At 50.4% G+C, this 22,796-nt stretch overlaps 2 protein-coding genes across 2 annotated transcripts in view; one reads left to right on the top strand and one right to left on the bottom strand.

The window, feature by feature from the left end:
- The window catches only part of LOC134347623 (chondroitin sulfate synthase 2-like), a 29,607-nt gene extending 28,478 nt beyond the window's left edge, over nt 1-1,129 (bottom strand). The window contains exon 1 of the mRNA XM_063049991.1: nt 663-1,129. Coding sequence (XP_062906061.1) covers nt 663-925 — 263 coding nt within the window. The 5' untranslated portion in view covers nt 926-1,129. The remainder of the gene's footprint in view (nt 1-662) is intronic.
- Nucleotides 1,130-11,107: 9,978 nt separating this feature from the next.
- LOC134348745 (rac GTPase-activating protein 1-like) overlaps nt 11,108-22,796 on the top strand; it is a 38,803-nt gene continuing 27,114 nt past the window's right edge. The window contains exons 1-7 of the mRNA XM_063052547.1: nt 11,108-11,192; nt 14,065-14,267; nt 14,764-14,888; nt 17,174-17,255; nt 18,205-18,255; nt 18,351-18,446; nt 19,261-19,351. Of these exons, the coding sequence (XP_062908617.1) occupies nt 11,108-11,192; nt 14,065-14,267; nt 14,764-14,888; nt 17,174-17,255; nt 18,205-18,255; nt 18,351-18,446; nt 19,261-19,351 (733 nt within the window). The remainder of the gene's footprint in view (nt 11,193-14,064; nt 14,268-14,763; nt 14,889-17,173; nt 17,256-18,204; nt 18,256-18,350; nt 18,447-19,260; nt 19,352-22,796) is intronic.

Raw genomic sequence — 22,796 nt, 5'->3', positions numbered from 1 at the left:
AGTGTTATACACTGACAGATCTCTCCCCACCGGTACCGTACCCCAGTGTTATATACCGACAGATCCGTCCCCACCGGTACCGTATCCCAGTGTTATACACTGACAGATCCGTCCCCACCGGTACCGTATCCCAGTGTTATACACTGACAGATCCCTCCCCGCCGGTACCATACCCGAGTGTTATAGACTGACAGATCCCTCCCCGCCGGTACCATACCCGAGTGTTATAGACTGACGGATCCATCCCCGCCGGTACCGTACCCCAGCGATATATAGTGACAGATCCCTCCCCGCCGGTACCGTACCCCAGTGATATACACTGACGGATCCGTCCCCGCCGGTACCGTACCCCAGTGATATACACTGACAGATCCGTCCCCGCCGGTACCGTACCCCAGTGTTATACACTGACAGATCCCTCCCCGCCGGTACCATACCCGAGTGTTATAGAGTGACAGATCCGTCCCCACCGGTACCGTACCCCAGTGTTATATACCGACAGATCCCTCCCCGCCGGTACCGTACTTCAGTATTATATATTATAGATCCGTCCCCACCGGGGACCCCCAGCCCCGGAGCCGCACCGGGGATCCCCAGACCCGGGGCCGCACAGGGGACCCCCAGACCCGGAGCTGCACCGCACCTGGCCCGCTGCGTCTCACCTGACCGTTTTCTTTGCCGGTTTCTTGGGGCTCGCCGCCTTGTACGGGACGATCCTGGGCTCGAAGTCCTGCGCGCTGTCGCCCTCCGGACCCGCGGGCACCGAGTTGGCCTTGCGGACCCGGAGCCCGGGGCTGTCGCGGGCGGGTGGGCACGGCTCCTCCACCCAGCTGATGCTGAGCAGGCTCAGGGTGAAGCCGAGCGAGATGCCGACCACCACAGGGCCCAGCGGCCGCAGCGTGGTCAGCAGCGCCCAGCGGCGCATGGTGGCCGCCCTCCGGACAACGGGCAGACAGCAATGGTCAGCCGACAGTGGGACTCTGGACTCGGGACCGGGACCCGGACCCGGGCCCGGCAGCGCGGATTCGGGGCCCTCCGGGCGGCGGGAGGTGGCAGATCCGAACCACAGACCCGCTCTCCCCGCGCCGCCGCTTCCCTTTGTCCGGGCGCACCTCCCCCTCCTGACGTGGCTCACTAACTCCAACCCCAACCCGTAACCCCGCCCCAGTCCGTCCGAAACCCCGCCCGCCTCGCAAACCACGCCCATTCCGTCCGAAACCCCGCCCAGTCCACCCGTAACCCCGCCCCAGTCCATCCGAAACCACGCCCGCCTCGCAAACCACGCCCATTCCGTCCGAAACCCCGCCCAGTCCACCCGTAACCCCGCCCCAGTCCGCATGAAACTCCGCCCACCTCACAAACCACGCCCATTCCGTTCGAAACCCCGCCCATTCCATTCGTAACCCCGCCCACCTCACAAACCCCACCCCATTCCGCCCGAAACCCCGCCCAGTCCACCCGTAACCTCGCCCCAGTCCATCCGAAACCACGCCCCATTCTGTCCGAAACCCCGCCCAATCCACCCGTAACCGCGCCCCGGTCCATCCGAAACCACGCCCCATTCCGTCCGAAACCCCGCCCCAGTCCACCCATAACTCTGCCCACTTCACAACCCCCTCCCCTCTCTGTCCTAAACCCCGCCCCAGTCCATCCGAAACCCTGCCCACCTCACAAACCACGTCCATTTCGTCCGAAACCCCACCCAGTCCACCCGTAATCCCGCCCCAGTCCACCCGTAATCCCGCCCCAGTCCGCATGAAACTCCGCCCACCTCACAAACCACGCCCACTCCGTTCGAAACCCCGCCCACCTCACAAACCCCATCCCATTCCGCCTGAAACCCCGCCCAGTCCGCCCGAAACCCCCTTCCACCTCACAAATCCTGCCCCATTCTGTCCGAAACCCCGCCCCAGTCCACCCGTAACCCCACCCCAGTCCATCCGAAACCACACCCACCTCACAAACCCCGCCCCATTTTGTCCGAAACCCGCCCAGTCCACCCGTAACTCCACCAACCTCACAAACCCCCAAAGTTTCATTGACTTTGCTTCTAACTTCCACCCAGCCCTCAAATTCACTTGGTTCATCTCAGACACTTCTCTCCCCTTTCTCCCTTCGTCGCCATCTCTAGAGACAGACTGTCCACTGACACCTTCTACAAGCCCACTGACTCTCATAACTACCTCGACTATACCTCTTCCCACCCCACCACATGCAAAAATGCCATTCCCTATTCCCAATTCCTCCGTCTCCGCCGCATCTGCTCCCAGGATCAGGCTTTCCTTTCCAGGACATCTCAAATGTCCTCTTTCTTTAAGGATCGTGGTTTCCCTTCTACCGTCATCAGTGATGCCCTCACCCGCATCTCCTCCATTTCCCGCATTTCAGCCCTCACCCCATCCTCCCACAACCACAACAGGGACAGAGTTCCCCTTGTCCTCACCTACCACCCCACCAGCCTCCGGATCCAGCACATTATCCTCCACAATTTCCGTCACCTTCAATAGGACCCCACCACTAAGCACATCTTTCCCTCTCCACCCCTTTCCACTTTCCGCAGGGATCGTTCCCTCCGCAACTCCCTTATCTGCACGTCCATTCCCACGGATCTCCCACCCAGCACTTATCCCTGTAAGCATAAGTGCTACACCTGTCCCTACACCTCCTCATCTCTTGCCACCATTCAGGGTCCCAAACAGTCCTTCCAGGTGAGGCAACACTTCTCTTGTAAGTCTGTGGGGGTCATCTATTCGCGTCTGGTGCTCCCGGTGCGGCCTCCTCTACATCGGTGAAACCCGACGCAGATTGGGGGACCGCTTCATCAAGCACCTCCGCTCCATCCGCCACAACAGACAGGATCTCCCGGTTGCCACCCACTTCAACTCTGCTTCACATTCCCCTTCTGATATGTCCATACATGGCCTCCTCTACTGCCATGATGAGGCTAAACTCAGGTTGGAGGAGCAACACCTCATATACCTCTAGGTAGTCTCCAGCCCCTTGGTATGAACATAGAATTCTCCAACTTCCGGTAATTCCCTCCCCCTCCCTTCCCCCATCCCAGTTTCACTCTGCCCCCTCCCCCAGCTGCCTATCACCTCCCTCATGGTTCCTCCTTCTACTACCCATTGTGTTTCCCCTATTCCTTCTTCACCTTTCCTGCCTATCACCTCCCTGATTCCCCTCTCCTACCCCTTTATCTTTCCCCTGACTGGTTTTTCACCTGGAACTGACCAGCCTTCTCCTTCCCACCCTCCTCCCACCTTCTTTATAGGGCCTCTGCCCCTTCCCTCTACAGTCCTGATGAAAGGTTCCAGCCTGAAACATTGACTGATCGTTTCCACGGATGCTGCCCGACCTGCTGAGTTCCTCCAGCGTGTTGTGCGTGTTGCTTTGACCCCAGCATCTGCAGAGTATTTTGTGTTCACAAACCCCACCCCAGTCCACCCGTAACCCTGCCCACCTCCCAAACCCCGCCCCAGTCCACCTGTAACCCTGCCCACCTCACAAACCCCACCCCAGTCTATCCGTAACCCGCCCCATTACATCTATAACTCTGCCCACTTCACAAACCTGTCGTATTGCATTAGTAACCCCACCCACTTCACAAATTCCATCCCAAACCCCAACCTCCATTCTATCTGAAACTCCGCCCACATCACAAACCCCGCCCCATTCCATCCAAAACTCCGCCCACCTCACAAACCTCACCTTATTCTGTCTGTAACTCCGCCCACTTCTCAAACTCCTCTCATTATATTTATATCCATAGCCCTTACTTGGAACCCCGCCCTAATCCTGCCTACCCCACAAAGCAGGAGGTGAGGTGGGACTGGGATGTCAGGTGGATGAAGTGATGAGGAGGTGAGGGGGCACTATGAAGTGAGGAGGTTCGAAAAGGTGAGGGAGGATGAGATAAGGAGACGATGAGGTGAGGGGTTTGAGTGAAGTGAGGATGGACGAATTGAAGCAGCAGAGATGTGGTTTTTGAGGAGGATGCAAAGAATATCATGGACGAAACGAATATCTCACGAGGATGTCGTGAACAGAGCAAACACAAAAAGAGAAGTAATGTATGAGATCATGAAAAGGCAACGTAACTTCATTGGACATGTGATTAGGAAAGAGGAGTTAGAATGCACGGTAATTATGGGAAAGACTGAAGGAAGGAAAGCAAGAGGAAGACAATGAGAAATGATGATGGAGACAGCAGCCAGAGAACTGGAAATGAATACCAATGAATTGATCCACTTGACCCAAAACAGGAGTGTGTGGGCCATGGCAGTCAAAGCTCAGTCTGGGCATGGCACCTGATGATGATGATGATGATGATGAGGATGGATGAAGTGAAGAGGGATGAGATGAGGGAATGAGTTAAGGAGGGAGTGAGGTGAGGAGGGATGAAATGAGGAGGGATTGAAGTGAGGGAATGAGGTGAGGAGGGACGAGGTGAGGGAATGAAGTGAGTGTGGATGAGGTAAGGGTGTGAGATGAGGGAGTGAGGTGAGGAGGGATAAGGTGTGGAGAGAGTGGTGAGGATAGATGAAGTGAGGGTGGATGAGGTGAAGAGTGAGTGAAGTGAGGAGGGATTAGGTGAAGGAGTGAGGTGAGGAGGGAGAGGTGAAAAGGGAGTGGTGAGAATGGATGAAGTGAGGGAGAGAGGTGAGGGGGAGAGGTCAGGAAGGATGAGGTGAGGGTTGAAGAGAGGAGGGAGTGGTGAGGCTGGATGAGGTGAGGGAGAGAGTTGAGGGGTGAGGTGAGGGGGTGAGGTGAGGAGGGATGAGGTGAGGGAGTATGGTGAGGAGGGATGAGGTGAGGGAGAGAGATGAGGAGGGATGAGGTGAGGAGGGGGTGAATAGAGGGGGGAGTGGTGAGGATGGATGAGGTGAGGGGGTGAGGTGAGGATGGTTGAGGTGAGGGAGAGAGGTGAGGAGGGATGAGGTGAGGAGGGATGAGGTGAGGGGATAGTGGTGGGGATGGGTGAGGGGATAGTGGTGGGGATGGGTGAGGTGAGGAGGGATGAGGTGAGGGGATGAGGTGAGGAGAGATGAGGTGAGGTGGTAGTGGTGAGGATGGGTGAGGTGAGGAGGGAGTAGGGTGAGGGGTAGTGGTGAGGATGGGTGAGGTGAGGAGGGATGAGGTGAGGGGATAGTGGTGAGGATGGGTGAGGTGAGGATGGGTGAGGTGAGGAGGGATGAGGTGAGGGGATAGTGGTGAGGATGGGTGAGGTGAGGATGGGTGAGGTGAGGAGGGATGAGGTGAGGGGATAGTGGTGAGGATGGGTGAGGTGAGGATGGGTGAGGTGAGGAGGGATGAGGTGAGGGGATGAGGTGAGGGGATGAGGTGAGGGGTAGTGGTGAGGATGGGTGAGGTGTGGGGATGAGGTGAGGGGATGAGGTGAGGGGATGAGGTGAGGGGTAGTGGTGAGGATGGGTGAGGTGTGGAGGGATGAGGTGAGGGGGTGAGGTGAGGAGGGATGAGGTGAGGGGATAGTGGTGAGGATGGGTGAGGTGAGGAGGGATGAGGTGAGGGGATGAGGTGAGGGGATGAGGTGAGGGGTAGTGGTGAGGATGGGTGAGGTGTGGAGGGGATGAGGTGAGGAGTGACAATGTGATAACTTTGGGTAAGGTCCCACGCTGGGGGCTGGAGCCGGTGTGCTGGGGTAACGTAGTGTCAGGGACGGGGAACTGTTACCAACAGAGTGGGAGCTGGGGCTTGTTCAGGTTGAGGAGGACTGGCTGGTGGGTTCGGCAGGGACTGCGGTTTGGGACCCACCCATTGACAGACACATCAGTCGCTTGGCAGAAAGGAGCCAGCATCACCACCCAAAATCAGAATCACTGGCATATGTTGTTTTGTGGCAGCAGTACTCTGCAATACATACTGTAATAATGAAAAATATATAAATTACAGTATTTCTATACATATACAGTTTATAATTACATGAAGTAAGCAATGCAAAGAGAGAGTAAAAGAAGAAAAAATACTGAGGCAGTTTTCATGGGCTCATTATCCATTCAGAAACCCGACGGCAGAGAGCAAGATGCTGTACCTGAAATGTTGAGTGTGTGTCTCTGGTGTGTTACCTCCTCTCTGGTGGTAAAAATGAGAAGAGGTGAAAATCTAGGTGCTGGATGCTTCTCTTTTGAGGCATTGCCTTTTGAAGATGTCCTCACTGCTGGGGAGGCTGGTACCCAGGATGGATCTGGCTGAGTTCACAACTTTCTGCAGCGTTTTCCAATCCTGTGCAGTAGTCCCTCCGTACCAGACAGCGATGCAGCCAGCCAGAACACTCTCCGTGATACATCTGTAAAAAGTTACAAAAGTCTTTGAAGACATACCCAGTCTCCTCAAGCTCCCAATGAAACATAGCTACTGTCGTGCCTTCTGTGTACAGTAATTGCATCAGTATGTTGGGCCCGGGAGATGTTGGTGGCTGGTAATGGAGGGGCCAGTCACTGTTCCCTCTCAGCTGTGTGGGTGTGCGACTGAAATGCTCCTGTACACTAGCATTTGTTGCCGCACGGCTACAATAAAGACAGATGAGAAAATGTTTGCGAAACATGAAATTTTCTTTGTTGTACTGCATTTCACTGCACCCTTCAACGAATAAATAAAATCAAAAGTATGTGAGTTTTCAATGTTCATTCCAAGTATTCATAGTCTGCCTATTACAAAATTAACCACTGAAAGTGCCGTGCAGTTTTCAGGTCATGTTAAAATGTTCCTGCTCAGAGCAATGGTCAGTCTGCACAGCTGTAAAAAAAAATTAGAGGGAATGTTGGCACAAAAGCACAAAATTGGAAAAAAATTGCCAAGGCTTACAAAGTCAGCCCGCTCCACCATGGGTACCAGCCTGCCCAGCATCAAGGACATCTTCCAAAGGCGATGCCTCTAAAAGGCAGAATCCATTACTGTGTAAAGGACCCTCAGCATTCAGGACGTCCCCTCTTCTCATTGCTACCATCAGGGGAGGAGGTACGGGAGCCTGAAGACACACACTCAACATATTAGGAAGAATTTCTCCCCTCCTCCATCATATTTCTGAATGGTCCACAAATCGATGAGCTCCACCTATTTTGTTCTCTTAGAAAGAAACCATGGAAAGATTACAGCACAGAAACAGGCCCATTGGCCCTTCTTGGCTGTGCTAAACCATTTTTCTGCCTAGTCCCACTGACCTGCACCTGGACCAAAACAAACCATAGAAAGATTACAGCACAGAAACAGGCCCTTTGGCCTCTATTTGCACATTTTATTAAATATATATTCTTATTGGAATTTGAAGTAATTTTTATGTCTTGTACTGCACTGCTGCAGGAAGACAACAAATTTCACAACATACAGTATGTCAATGATAATAACCCTAATTCTGATTGCTGGCTGTTATCATGAGAGAGTTTGATTACAGAGCAAAGAAGGCATTCCCCTGATAGGGCCTGACATAGGATCTTATTGAATTCACAATTCTGGACTCATAAAAAACGGATTTGCTTGCTCTAGGTCAGTGGACAGACAGGGTTGGCAGGTTTGCAGCACAAGGGAGATGTGCACGTTCAGGGGACTTATTCCCATAGTGGAAACAGCTAATTAAAGGGGGGCATAATTTTAATATGATTGGAGAAAAATATAGGAGGGTATGAGAGGTAGGTTTTCTACAGAGTGGTGGATAGGTGGAACGCCCTGCCTGGGGTGGCGGTAGAGGCTGATGCTTTAGGAACATATCAGAGACTCTGAGAAAGGAAAATGGATGATAGAGAAATCGGCTGTGTGATGGAAGGGTTGGATTGATCTTAAAGTAGATGAAAAGGTCAGCACAACATTGTGGGCTGAAAGGCCTGAGTTGTGCTGTTCTGTTCTGTGTTCTGTGAATGAGAGGAGATCACACTGAAACTTCAGGTTGGATGCTGGGAGCATCTTAGCATAAGGGGTTGGCCACTCAGGATGGAGATGAGGGGAAATGTATTCACCCAGAGGATGGTGAATCTTAGGAATTCTCCAGTTGTGTTGGTTCAGCCATGGAGTTCAATCCAGGATCGATAGAACTCTAGACATCGTGGGAACTGAGGGGTGTGGGGATATTGAGGGAAGGTGGTGTTGAGGGAGAAGGTTAGCTGTGATACAAATGGGCGGTGGAGCAGGCAAAAGGAACTGATTCTTATGCACCAGGAGGTATCAGTGATCCCTGCTCTTACGCGTGTGCTGGTGTAGTCAGGGAACTTGTTGAGTTCCTCCAGCATTTTGTCTGTGCGGTGCTTTAGATTACAGGCATAGGGAAAGTCTGAACAGGCTTCAGTTCAACTGTGCTGGAACAGAAGCCTCGGCAGGAGAACGGACAGTGTGGTGGGACAGAGCTGGGCTGGCCAATCAAGACCTGCATTCGAAGGAGGAAGTCACAAAGAACACAGAGGAGTGTTCCAGACCATCTGACCATCTGGAATGGAGGGGCCACTGCACAGGATTGGAGAAAGCTACAGAAAGTTGCAAACACAAGGAGATCTGCAGATGCTGGAAATTCAAGCAACACACACACAAAATGCTGGTGAACGCAGCAGGCCAGGCAGCATCACTAGGAAGAGGTACAGTCGATGTTTCAGACTGAGACCCTTCATCAGGACTAACTGAAAGAAGAGATAGTAAGAGATTTGAAAGTGGGAGGGGGAGGGGGAGGGGGAGATCTGAAATGATAGGAGAAGACAGGAGGGGGAGGGATGCAAACTCAGCCAAACTCTGGCATCGGCTGGTCTCCCCAGCATCAAGGACATCATCAAAAGGCGATGATGCCTCATAAAGGTGGCATCCATCACTTAGGACTCCCATCACCCAGGACATGGCCTCTTCTCATCAGGGAGATTCTCAAATAGACAATGAACCCATAAACACTACCTCACTACTCCGTTTTTCTTATTTATGCCCTCTTTCTGCGCTAGTTATTTAATTTATACATACAGTATATGTACATTCTGGATTCTGGTGAATTAGGCCATCAGTTATTCAGGGAAGCAGCTTACGTGTGACAACTCTGAAAGAACAAAACCTAATTAATAAGATTGCTGGGACTTCCTTTCCTCACTTGGGACACTATGTCACCTAATTGGGACAGGAGACTGGCTGAACGGGTTCTGTCGCACACATCTGTGTGGCCGTTAGACACTACACCATGCCTGGAGTGAACAGATTGTAAGTAGTGCCAGTTGCGTCCTAAGCCGCAGTGATTTTTGTCACTGATAGTTGGCGAGAAGTAAGTGATAGACTGGTCGAAACGATTCTGATCACTGAGGTTTCAAACGCTCAGGCTTGGAGATGCCAGAAATGGCTGCGAGTGACTTCACTACTTCAACAAGTTAGGGCCTACGAAGAATTAGAAGGTATCGACAATCATCTTGAATGTTTCAATGAAACTGAAGATTTGGAGGCAATCCTTTGGGTGTAAAGCTGATTTTGTTCATTATGTGCACTGGGTGAATTCTTTCATTGATAACCATTAGGAACTAATATACAGTTTTATAGTACTGATGGTGATGTTCTAATTTGTTCCGTATTTCATGTAAATACATTCTTTGTTACTGTTTGTCTTTTTTTTCACCTTTTTAACTATTTCCATGAAGCTTTGGCTAATTGGGACAGCTGCTTAACTGGACCAAAATGTACTGATCCCAATGTGTCCCAATTAACTGAAACCCACTGGATATTGTACATTTCTGATTGTAATTTTAAAGTTTTAAACATTATGCATTGCACCGTACTGCAGCCACACAAAGATGCATTTCATGACAAGTGCCAGTGGTATTAGACCTTATTCCAATTCTGAGAAGCGGCTGAGGCTGGCACTCTGGTTAGGATCAGAGGAAGAGGAGGTCTGGGATACAAGCCCAGGGAACTTGACAGTGAAGAGGTAAATACAAAACGTGTAAGTGGTTTGCTGAGCTTCAAGTGCAAATATTGACACAGGATAATAACACACGATGATAAAACGTGACTCTACTCAGAATTCATTCCTGCAAACCCAGCCCAGTGTTAACAGGGTGGTTAACAATGCATGTGGGTGCTGGGTACCTGGGGTGTGGATGTTGCACCCTGGGGTGGAGGACACAGTGGTGTGGGTGCGGGGACCAATATCTTCCAAAATCTATCCCCACAGTCTAGAAGACCATAAAACATGGGAGCAGAATTAGGCCATTTGGCCCATCAAGTCTGCTCTGCTGATGTCTGCATGGCTGATATATTATCCCCCTCAACCCCACTCTCCTGCCTTCTCTAGTAAGCTTTGACACCCTTACAAATCGAGAACCTATCAACCTCCAGTTTAAATATACCCAATGACTTGTCCTCCACAGCCACCTGTGACAATGAATTCCCCAGATCCTCCACCCAAAGGGCTTCATTCCTCCTCATCTCTGTTCTAAATGGATATCTGAGGCTGTATGCTCTGTTCCCAGACTCCCTCTCTATTGCAAACATCCTCCGCACATCCACTCCATCTAGGCCTTTCAATATTCAATAGGTTTCCGTGAGATCCCCCCTTATTCCTCTAAACCCCAGGCCCGGAGCCATCAACTGCACCTCATACTTTAACCCTTTCATTCCCAGGATAATTCTCACAAACCTCCTCTAGACCGATACCGGCAAGCCCTTTCTGAGGGAAGGAGGCCAAGACTGCTCACAATACTTCGATTGCAGCCTGACCCACTCCTTATAAATCCTCAAACAGGAATTCTGCAGATGCTGGAAATTCAAGCAACACACATAAAAGTTGCTGGTGAACGCAGCAGGCCAGGCAGCATCTCTAGGAAGAGGTGCAGTCGACGTTTCAGGGTAGTCCTGACGAAGGGTCTCGGCCCGAAACGTTGACTGCACCTCTTCCTAGAGATGCTGCCTGGCCTGTTGCGTTCACCAGCAACTTTTATGTGTGTTGCCTTATAAATCCTCAGCAGGGCCTGACCCGGAATTCGCAGCTCGGTGTTAATTGAACGATTAGCGGCAGCTGTTAAAGGGAGCCCGCTGCCGGTGCATGCTTCACCGTGATACTGGGGGGGAGAGAGAGAGAGAGAGATAGGTGGGCCCGGACCGGACCGGAGGGAGCTCGGTTCGCTGTCCTCCCGCGCTCATGATGAGGTTTAGGGAAATGTTGGAGCGGGAACTGGACGCGGTCCTGCGGGTGGCCGAATGCGTTCCTCAGCAGACTGAACAAGGTGCTTGCTGTTTTCGAATGGGGGGCGGGGGGCTCTGAACACGAACTTCACTACTTTGCTTTCTTCTTGTACTTTATTTTTTTCATATTTATTGCAAGTCATGGTACTTTTCGTATCTTGCACTGTGCTGCCGCGACGTATTACGCTCAGTGGCCACTTTATTCGGTACCGGATCGAACCCGGAGTAGTTTTCCGCCGCTGTAGTCTTTCCACCGAGATCCGACGCTCTTCTGCACACCTCTATTGTCCCGTGTGGTTATCTGAATTACTGGCATTCTCCTGCCTGACCGTTCTCACCCGACCTCTCTCATTAACAAGCCATTCTCACCCACAGAACTGCCGCTCACTGGACGGTTTTTCTTGTTTCTTGCTTCTTGCACCACTCTCTGTAAACTCTAGAGACTGTTGTGTGTAAAAATCCCAGGTGGTCAGCAGTTTCTGAGGTCCTCAAACCACCCCATCTAGCACCAACAATCATTCCACATTGAAGTCACTTAGATCACATTTCTTCCTCCATTCTGACGTTCGGTCTGAACAACAACTGAACCTCTTGGTCATAGCCATACTTTATTGATCCTGGGGGAAATTGGTTTTCGTTACAGTTGCACCATAAATAATAAATAGTAATAGAAGTTGAAAGAGCTGGAGGCCAAGTGCCAGGCAAATAACCTCTTCCTTAATGTCAGCAGGACAAAGGAGATGGTTATCAACTTCAGGAGAACACATACCACTCCCACCCCTCTGTACCTCTGCGACCGGCAGTAGAAACAGGAGTGCACATCGCACACAACCTCTCAAGGTCCCAGAACACATCCTACACAGACAGAAAAGCTCACCGACACCTCTACTTTCTGAGGAGGCTGAAGGGAGCTGGACTAGGCACATCCACACTCCCGTCATTTTACAGACGTGCAGTAGAGAGCGTCCTGACGAGCTGCTCCACTGTTTGGTACGGAAGCTGCACTGCTGCGGGCAGGAAGGCTCTGCAGTGGGTAGTCAAAACTGCCCAATGCATCACGGGCACCAGCCTACCTGCCAGCGAGGACCTAGATACAGATAGGTGCTGGAAAAGGGCTGGTAACATGAAGGATCCCACCCAGCCTGCTCATGGGCAGTTCGTCCCACTCCGTTCAGGGAGGAGGCTACGTAACATCTACACCGGGACCAGCAGACTCAAAAACAGTTACTTTCCCCAAGCAGTACAGCTGCTCAACACCTCCACCCACTGACCCAGCCTCCACTTCACCCCACTCCCTTTATGGACATCCAGTCAATGTAATAAGTTATCTATGTATTTTTATTTGTTGTTTTTATTTTGTCCTTTATCATTTGTGATTTTTTTTTTGTGCATAGGATCTGGAGTAACAATTATTTTGTTCTGCTTTCCACTTGTTGACAGGAAATGACTTTAAACATTCTTGAGTCTTGATTTTTCTTCTACTGTGAATGCCTGCAAGAAAATGAATCTGAGGGTAGTATATGGTGACATAGGTACTTTGGTGATAGATTTACTTTGAATTTGAACTTTTATTCTTTGATGTACATGTGAAAAATGAGGCTAATTTTATCTAATCATCTCCTCCACCATCTGCTTGCTCTGTTACTGGACACAGACATGACGTTCCCTCCTCCTGTTGCCCTCTGAAGCCTCCGTCCCCGGCTTCTCACTCCACCTCCAGCAGTTATTTGCACACTGAGGCATGACGCTGCCTCCCTCAGCTTAACTCTAACTATTTTTCCCCACTGCCCCCACCCCCCACCCCCAACCCTCAAGACTCCCTCACCAGCCCAGTTCCTCGGTCCTGCTCTTGCCTGCTGTGGTTAGTTGTTTGATGACATCCTGAAGCAGACTGGCCATGTTAAAGACCCTAAGACATGGGAGCAGAATTGGGCCATTTGGCCCATCAAGTCTACTCTGCCATTCCATCATTCCTGATTTATTATCCCTCTCAACCCTACTTTCCTTTCTCCCGTAAGCTTTGACGCCTTTACTAATCGAGAACCTGTCAACCTCTGCTTTAAGTACACCCAATGACTTGGCCTCCACAGCCATCTGTGGCAATGAATTCCACAGATTCACTACCCACTGTTTAAAGAAATTCCTCCTCGTCTCTGTTGTAGAGAAATGTCGTTCTATTTTCAGGCTGTGCCCTCTGTTCCTAGACTCCTCTCATCCTTTCCACAACCATTCTATCCAGGCCTTTCAATATTCAATGGGATTCAATAAGATCACCCCTCATTCTTCTAAACTCCAGCGAGTACAGGCCCGAGCCATCAAACACTCCTCATAAATTAACCCTTTCATTCTTGGGAACATTCTCGTTAATGTCCTCTGGACCATCTCTTATGTTAGCACATTCATCCTTGGATAAGGGGCCCAAAACTGCTCACAATATACCAAGTGCGGTCTAACGAATGCCTTGTAAAGCCTCAACTTTACATCTTTGCTTTTATCTTCTCATCCCCCAGAAGTGAATGTTAACATTGTACTTGCCTTCCTTACCACCAACTCAACTGGCAAGTTAACCATTCCTGCACAAGGATGCCCAAGTCTCCTTGCACCTCTGATTTCAGAATTCTCTCCCCATTTGGAAAGTAGTCTCTGCCTTTATTCCTTCTAACAAAGTGTATGACCATATCCTTCCCAACACTATATTCCATCTGCCCTTTACCCATTCTCCCAATTTGTCTAAGATCTTCTTCAGACTCCCTGATTCCTCACTACTACTTCCCCTCCTCCTATCTTCGTATCATTCACAAACTTGGCCACAGAACTATCTGTTCCGTGCATGTGTCCATGGTGGAGCTGGGACAGGTCAGCTCTGGAATGTCTTGCCAAGTGTGAGGTGAAAATGCCCCTCTTGCCTTCCAGCTTTCTACCAGCTGGCTCTGAGCTTTGAGAGGTGCCGTAAGAAGTGGAAGGCGGCGGAGGAAGAACTGGCGGCCAGCCGGAACCTCCTGGCTGAGGTACAGCTGGAGAAGACGTCTCTGGAGATCCACCTCAAACATGCCCGACATCAGCTGGACATTGAGTTGAAGCGAAGGCAGAAGGCGGAGCTGGCTTGCGAGCAGCTGGTAAGGGGCGTCTGAGGAAGTCCATCACAGCAGCTGTAGAGAGGGGCTCCAGCCCAGTGGGGATGGGGATTGGCAAGTCCAATCAAATATTAGTATAAAACCGAGGAGCAAAATTAGGCCATTTGACCCATTGAGTCTACTCTGAATTCCACCATGGCTGATTTATTAGTCTCCTCAAGCGGCATAATTTTAAGGTGATTGTACGGGCGAGGGGGGAATTTCAGAGCTAAGTTTTTTACACGCAGATTGGTGGGTGCACGGAATGACTTGCCAGGGCAGTGGTAGAGTCAGATGCTTTAGGAATATTTAAGAGACTCTTGGGCACATGGGTAGTAGAAAAAAGGAAGATTCTGTGGGAGGGAAGGGTTAAATTGATCTTAGAGTAGATTAAAAGGTCGGCGCAACATCCTGGGCCAAAAGGCCTTACTGTTCTATGATCTGTGTTCCTCCCCAATTCTCTCTTCCCCATTCATCTCCCCTCCCACCCTGCACCCAGGAACGGCGTCTCCAGTTGGTCCATGACATGCTGAGTTCTGAGGGTCCAGCCTTGGGTCTGCAGGCTGAAGACCAGGAGAATATCCTGAATGTTCTGAACAGCCACTCGGGGGCCACCAGAAGCAGGTACCATGATACTGCGCTCCCCCCGCACTGACACTGGCACCAGCGGTCATTGCCATCGCTGACCACCTCAGAGATGGGGCTGAGCCACCGGGGGTCCACCAAGCCTCTGGGGAGGGGCATCCATAGTTTGAGCCAAGTGATAACGATGTGGGGGTATTTCCCAGTCGGGATGGTGTATGACCTCGAGGGGAGCTCGAGTGATCTGTGTCTTTGAGAGGTTGTGTTGGGAGAGAGTGAATCGCAGAACAGGCCCTTTGGCACACCATGTTTGTGCTTACTATGTCAAATTAAACTTCCCTTCCACCCGTGCACAATCCATACCACCTCCCCTCTCCCATTCCCTACCTGTTCATCTGTCCAAATACCACTTAAACACCTCTGTTGCATCCGTTCCAACGCTACCCCTGGCAGCTCTTCCCAGGCATACACACCGATTTATTTAAAAATACTTAGCCTGCATATCTTTAAACTTCCCCCATCACTTAAATGAAAGCCCTCTGGTGTTTGACATTTCTACACTGAGGAGATTCTGACTCCATCTTTGATTCTCATAATTTTAGAAACCTCTATCGGGTCTCCCTCAGCCTTCACCTCTCCAGAGAAAACAGCCCATGTTTGTCCAGTCTCTCCTTGTGGGCCACACTCTCTAATCCAGGCAGCATCCTGGTGAACCTCTTCTGCACCCTCCCCACATCCCTTCCTGTAATGTTTCATTCACCAGACCTGCAGTCCTATCCTGCTACTGCTGTGGGTGTGACAGACCATTTACAGACCAAAGTTGCATTGTGTCAATATGACATCTTGTGTTACACGAGTTGCTTCTGTGTCCCATCCTTGGCCAGGTGGTGCCTTTCCACAGGACCTTGGTGCAGTCTTGACCCCTGCCCCATTGGGCAGAAGACACAACAGCCATTCTGTCTAGAAAATGTACCCGAGCTTGCTTTGGTAACTGCAGAGAGTTGTGGCCCAGCCCAGCACATCATAGAAACCTGCCTCCCCTCCATGAACTCTGTCTGTGCTTCTTGCTGTCTCAGTAAGGTAGCCAGGATAATCAAAGACCCCATCCACCCTGGGCATTCTCTTCCTCCCCCCTCCAAAAAATCAGGCTGAAGATACAAAAGCCTGAAAGAACCTACCACAAGGCTCAAGGACTGCTTCAACCCCACAGTTGTATAACAATCGAACAGTGCCTTACTCTGACGAGATGGCCTCTAACCTCACAGTATACTACGTGTACCTCAGTGTCTAGTACCAGAGGGCATGCATTGAGGATGAGAGGGGTTAGTTTCAAGGGGGACGTGAGGGGTAACTTTTTTAATTCAGAGTCGTGGATGCCTGGAATGTGCTGGTATGGAGGTGGAGGCAAATACATTAGAGGCTATTCAGAGACGTTTGGATAGGCACATGGATGTGAGGAAAATGGAGGGATATGGTGTAGGTAGGAGGGATTAGTGTTTGGGTGTTTTTTTAGTTGGGTCAGCACAACACTGTGGGCCGAATGGCCTGCTCCTGTTCTATGTTCCATATTATGATCCTGCACTTCACTGTCTACCTGCACTGCGCTTTCCTCTGTGCCTATGACACGTCACTCTGCATCCTGTTCTGCCTTGTGTCTCAGTGCTCCTGCACCTTTCCTCTAATGGGGGTGACCAGCCTTGCACTGAACTCTTCATTCACAGATCTGCTGTCACTGCTCTGTGTCGTTCTGCCTGACGTGTAAATATCTGATTGTACAAACAGCACAGGAGACAAAGATTTTCACTATAATCTCGCAAAATGCGACCATAATAAGCCATTTCCAATCTTGCACCCCTCTGTGCTGAGCACACGCCATGTCCCTGGTCCTGCAGGGTGGGGGGAGGTGTCTGTGTCCAACTCTTCACCCATGGTCACTCAGACCCCGGTGGCCGGGCCGGAGAGGGAGTGCGCTCTCTTGAGCAGAAGTGTTGGGCTGGGAGCTGTGGGTGGAAGGTAGAGGGGTGTGTGAGGAGGGGGGTTTGTGAAACTGTTCCTGGAGGTGGGAAAGGGATGGATTAGGGACCCAGGGGGTGGGAATGAGGTCTTTTCACTGGCTCCATTCATCTGACATGGGACCATTGGAAGCTCAGGATTATTGCTGTGCTCCTGGGTCTGTCTCGTGTCCAAAGCCTTGACTCACTGGGTAATCCCCTCCGGACTGTCAGCACCCCCTCTCCACCGGAACAGGGTCACTCTTGCCATCTTCCCGCCCCCCCCCACCTTCCACAGACATGGGATGCTATCTAAATGTACTCCTCTACCCACAGGATCCCCACAGTGGAGGAGACTCTGTTGTCCAACCTGTCTCACTCGGGCATCAGCTACGACAGGACCAGTGACGAGATGTTGGTGGGTCAGGGTCAGGGTCACTGCTGGTGGGTTGACTGGTTGCGGGGGGTGGGGGGGGGCATATCTGGTGGGTTTGTGTGTCCTGACAGGAGTTGGTGTGGGAGAGGTGGTGGAGGATGGTAGGTACTGGTGTATGGAGGGTGGGTGAGGTACTGGCTGGGTTACTGAGGATAATTGTGCTTGGCCACTGAGGTTGGGGTAGGTGGGGAGATCTTGTTAAAACGTATTGAATATTGAAAGGCCTAGATTGAGTAGACACGAAGAGGGTATTTTCAATAGTGGGAGAGTCTAGGACCAGAGGGACATCCATTTCACTTACAACAGAGATGGACCATCCCTCATCTGTGAAGAGGGATTTCTTTAGCCAAAGGGAGATGAATCTGTGGAATTCATTGCCACAGATGACTATGGAAGCCAAGTCATTGGGTATATTTAAAGTGGAGGTCAATAGGTTCTTGATTAGTCAGGGTGTCAAAGATTACTGGGAGAAGTCAGGAGAATGAGGTTCAGGGGTATAGTGAATCAGCCATGATGGAATGGCAGAACAGAGTTAATGGGCCGAATGGTTCTCCTTTGTCTTGTGGAGCCGAGTACTGGTGGAAGTGGAGAAGGTATGAGGACAGGAACTCGGAGAAGGAAGGGCAGAGTCTCAGTGGGGGGGGAAGCAAAGTGGATTGTAGCAGGGGGTGGGGGCTTGTGAAGGGCTATGTCCTGGGTGTGGGGCTTGGGACTGCAGGGTGCTGGGGGCGCGGTGTGGGAGGGAGCAGAGAGGTGGGGTCTCGGTGGGGATATGGGTGGAGCTTGATGGGAGGGGGAGGGGGAAGGGCTTGGTGGTGGGAGGGGTTTGGTAACGGGTGGTGGGTGGTGTCCTGGTGGGGGACAGTGGGCTCATTGGGAAGGGTGTTAGAGTCTCAGTAAGTGGTCAGGTTGACTGGTGCCTCTGTCCTAGGTACCAGCGACGACCGGTAGAGTGACCAGGCCGAAGAACCGGGATAGGAGGGTAAGGAGATGTGGGTGGGGGGGGGTGTTGATGTCCCATGGAGGGAGGGCTTTCGTCAGCAGCTCCATTCAGGGGGTACTTGCTCTCTCCTGCAGTGCTCTGCGCGCATCCTGGTGGACGGTGTTCCCCTCAGTGCCCGCAGGTCCCGCTCTTCCTCCGAGCTGTTCCTGGACCCGGCCGGAAGCCCATCGGTGAGTAGGGGTAGTGAGAGAGAGGAGAACAGCTGCCTCCCTCACCTGTGGTGGGTTTGGGTCAGAGGGGGCCGCGTCGACGGAGGACCCTGGCAGACAGGATGCCACGCTGTCCAACATTGTGGGTGTTGTTTTTTTCTCTGAACACTGTGGGAACACTATGTTGGCACCAGAATGTCAGGCTGCCCCCAGCACATCCTTGGATTATATCACAGCACGTACAGGCCCTTCAGCCACAATGATGTGACTGCTCGTTAACCTCTAAGATGCATCTTGCCCTTCCCTCCCACATAGTCCTCCAGTTTTTTCCATCCATGTGCCTATCTAAATTTTGTAAATACCCCTAATGTATCTGGCTCTATCGCCACCCCTGGCAGGGCGTTCCACACACCCAGCACCCTGTTTCAGAACTTGCCTCACTATATTTTCCTCCAATCACTTTAAAATATGCCCTCTTGTGCTGTCTGTTTCCACTCTGGGGAAATGTCTCCGTCCACTCTCTGTGCCTCTTGTCATCTTGTACACCTCTATCAGGTCACCTCCTGTCCTCCTGCACTCCAAAGGGAAAAGCCCTAGCTTGCTCTACCTGTCCTTGTAAGACAAAGTTGTGTTCGTTGATGATGCAAACAACAGATTTCACTCCATGTGGTAAATAACCAAATCTGAATTGCACTGCTTTCTCACTGGATGGACAGAGTGGCCTTCCTGTGTCCAAACCTGTTCGACCGCTCACTCTCCCACTGCAGTCGGGATCTTGTGCGTCTGTACCCCTCAGCTGGGGCATCTGTTGTCTCACTCTGTTTTCCATCTCCAGGTCACACAGCCCACGGACAGGAGCCAGAGCCCCAACCACCCCAGGTCACCCCACCCAGTGGCTTCGCGGCGGAGACGCTCCCTTGTGCCAGGTGTGTGCCCGCGAGGCTGGGTGGGGGGTTTCCTGGATTGCCCCACACCTGGTCTCTGTGTCCGCACTCCTCACCCTGATGTCTGTCTCCCCTGCCGGTCTAACAGTGAGTGGCAAATGTCTCAGTAGCCAAGGACTCAGATTGGGTTTAATATCACTGGCATCTGCCGTGAAATTGGTTGTTTCGGGTAGCAGTGCATTGCAATGCAATGTTTAAAAAAACACTACAATATAAAATTAAGTAAATGGTGAGATAGGGCAATGAACCCATTAAAAATAATGAGAAACCTGATGGTAGAGGGGAAGAAGCCATTTCTGAGTGAGTGTCTTCAGAGTCCTGCACCACCCCCAGGGTGATAGCGACGAGAAGAGGGCGTGTCCTTGGGGACGGGGTGGATGATGGATGCTGCCTTTTTGTGTTTTTTGAGGCATTGCCCTTTGAAGGTGTCCTCACTGCTGGGGAGGCTAATGCATACAGACTTGGCTGTCACAGCTGCCTGTGGCAACGAATTCCACAGATTCACCATGCTGGCTAAAGAAATTCCTCCATATCTCTATTCTGAAAGGACGCCCCTCTATCCTGAGGCTGCGTCCTCTGGTCTTAGACTCTCCCACCATAGGAAACATTCTCTCCACATCCACACTATCAAGGCCTTTCACCATTCCATAGGTTTCAATGAGGTCACCCCTCATTCTTCTGAATTCCAGTGGATACGGGCCCAGAGCAGTTGAATGCTCTTCATATGACAAGCCATTCAATCCTGGAATCATTTTCATGAACCTCCTTTGAACCCTCTCCGGGGTCAGCACATCCTCTCTCAGATAAGGGGGGCCGTAACTGCTCATAATACTCCAAGTGAGGCCTCACCTGTGCTTTAAAATCTCAAAATTACATCCTTACTTTTTTTAATCCAGTCCTCTTGACATGAATGATAACATTGCATTTGCTTTCCTCACTAGACTCTACCTGCAAGTTAACCTTTAGGGAATCCTGCACAAGGACTCCCAAGTCCCTTTGTGCCTCAGTTTTTGTATTTTGTCTCCATCTGGAAAATAATCAACCCTTTTATTTTTTTTCTACCAAAAGGCATGACCATACACTTCCCAACACTGTATTCCATCTGCCATTCCTTTGCCCTTTCTCCTAATCTGTCTGTCCTTCTGTAGCCTCTCTACTTCCTCAAAACTACCTGTCCCTCCACCTATCTTCATATTGTCTGCAATCTTTGCAACAAAGCCATCAATTCCATCATCCCAATCATTGACATGTAACATAAAAGAATCGGTCCCAACACAGACCCCTGTGGAACATCACTAGTCACAGACAGCCAACCAGAAAAGGCTCCCTTTATTCCCACTCTTTGCCTCCTGCCAATCAGCCACTATCCATGCTAGAATCTTTCCTGTAATACCGTGGGCTTGTAATTTGTTAAACTGCCTCATGCGTGGCACCTTGTCAAAGGTTTTCTGAAAATCCAAGTACACAACATCAGCCAAATCTCCTTTGTCTATCCTGCTTGTTATTTCTTCAAAGAATTCCAACAGATTTATCAGGCAAGATTTTCCCTTGAGGAAGCCATGCTGACTATGGTCTATTTTATCATGTGCCTCCAAGTACCCTGAGACCTCAACCTTAATAATCAACTCCAACATCTTCCCAACCACTGAGGTCAGACTAACTGGCCTATAGTTTCATTTTATCTGCCTCTCTCCCTTCTTGAAGTGGAGTGAGATTTGCAATTTTCCAATCTTCCAGAGCCACATGGGAATCTTGTAGTTCTTTTAAGATCATTTCTAATGCCTCCACAATCTCTTCAGAACCCTGGGGTGTACTCCATCTGGTCCAGGTGACCTATCTACCTTCAGACCTTTCAGATTCCCAAGAACCTTCTCTCTAGTTATGGTAACTTCACAAACTTCATACTCCCGTTACCTGGAACTTCCACCATAGTGCTAGTGTCTTCTACAGTGAAAACATGCAAAATACTTATTCAGTTCATCTGCCATTTCATTCTCCCCCATTACTACCTCTCCAGCATTATTTTTCAGTGGTCTGATATCCACTCCTGCCTCCCTTTTACACTTTACATATTAGAAGAAATTTTGGTATCCTCTTTTATATTATTGGCTAGTTTACTTTTGTGTTCCATCTTTAATGATTTTTTTTAGTTGCCTTCTGTTTTTTAAAAGCTTTGAAATTCTTCAATTTCTGACTATTTTTTTGCACTGTTATATGCCCTCTCTTTGGCTTTGAATTCTCTTGTTAGCCACAGCTGTCATTTTTCCTTTAGAATCCTTCTTCCTCTTTGGGATGTATATACCCTGTGCCTTCCAAATTGCTTCTAGCAATTCCTGTCTGTCTGTCTGTCTATCATATAACTTCATAAAAATAATATGCCTTGTGCTGTGTGTGACTGTTGGGTCTGTGCTTTACACCTTGACCCCCAGAGGAACACTGTTTTATTTGTCTGTACTCATGGGTATTCATGTATGGTTGAATGACAATTAAACTTGAACTACACCACTCATAATTTGCCTGAGCAAGAACTGGTGCTCCGACGGGGAAACCATGAGGCAGAGTTGTGTGGATGGCGCATTCCCAGATGTGGACACACACCGGTAAAGGGAGAATGGGTGAGCACAAGGCAGCCCAAGTGACAGAACAGGAGCCGGCGAGGATGGAGTTCCCTGGGGAGTGTTGCCATAAATACCTTCCCGGGGAGTGGATCTGGCTCCAAGACCACAGCACCACTCAGCTGTGGGGCCACAGGGACAGGGGGTGAGAGGGAGAGGGCAGTCTCCATCATGGGCACTAGCCTCCCCACATCTTCAGAAGGCTATGACTCAGTCAGAATCCATCATTGATAATAGATCAAACGAACTCTTCCCTCCATTTTTCTCAGAGTAGGTTAAAAGGTTGGTACACATCATAGACTGAAGGGCTCTGACTATATTACCATGTAGAATATGCCCTCTTAAATAGTAAAAGAAAATTGGCTTTATGTGTCACACGTAAATCATGATATGCAGTGAAATGCATCATTTTGTGTTAATGACCAATTTTATATAGGATTCGTATGTCTATCAAATCTCCCCTTATTCTCCTACGCTCTAGGGAATGAAGTCTGAATCTATTCAACCTTCCCCTATAAAGTCAGGTCCTCAAGTCCTGACAACATCCTTGTAAATTTTCTCTGCACTCTTTCATTCTTTTTGACATCTTTCTAGAACTAGAGGTCATAGGTTAAGGCCGAAGGCCAAAATGTTTAAGGAACAGGAGGGGAACTTCTTCACATGGTGGTGGGGGCGCGGGGGTGAGAGTGTGGACTGAGCTGCCAGTGGGACTGGTGGGTGTGGGTTCAATTGTAACATTTAAGAGAAGTTTGAAAAAGTACATGGATGGGAGGGTGTGGAGGGCTGTGGTCTGGGGGTGGGAAAATGGGAGC

This window comes from Mobula hypostoma, chromosome 6 (genome assembly GCF_963921235.1).
Source record: "Mobula hypostoma chromosome 6, sMobHyp1.1, whole genome shotgun sequence".
NCBI classification, from domain to species: Eukaryota; Metazoa; Chordata; class Chondrichthyes; order Myliobatiformes; family Myliobatidae; genus Mobula; species Mobula hypostoma.
This window is presented reverse-complemented; position numbering and strand designations above follow the sequence as displayed.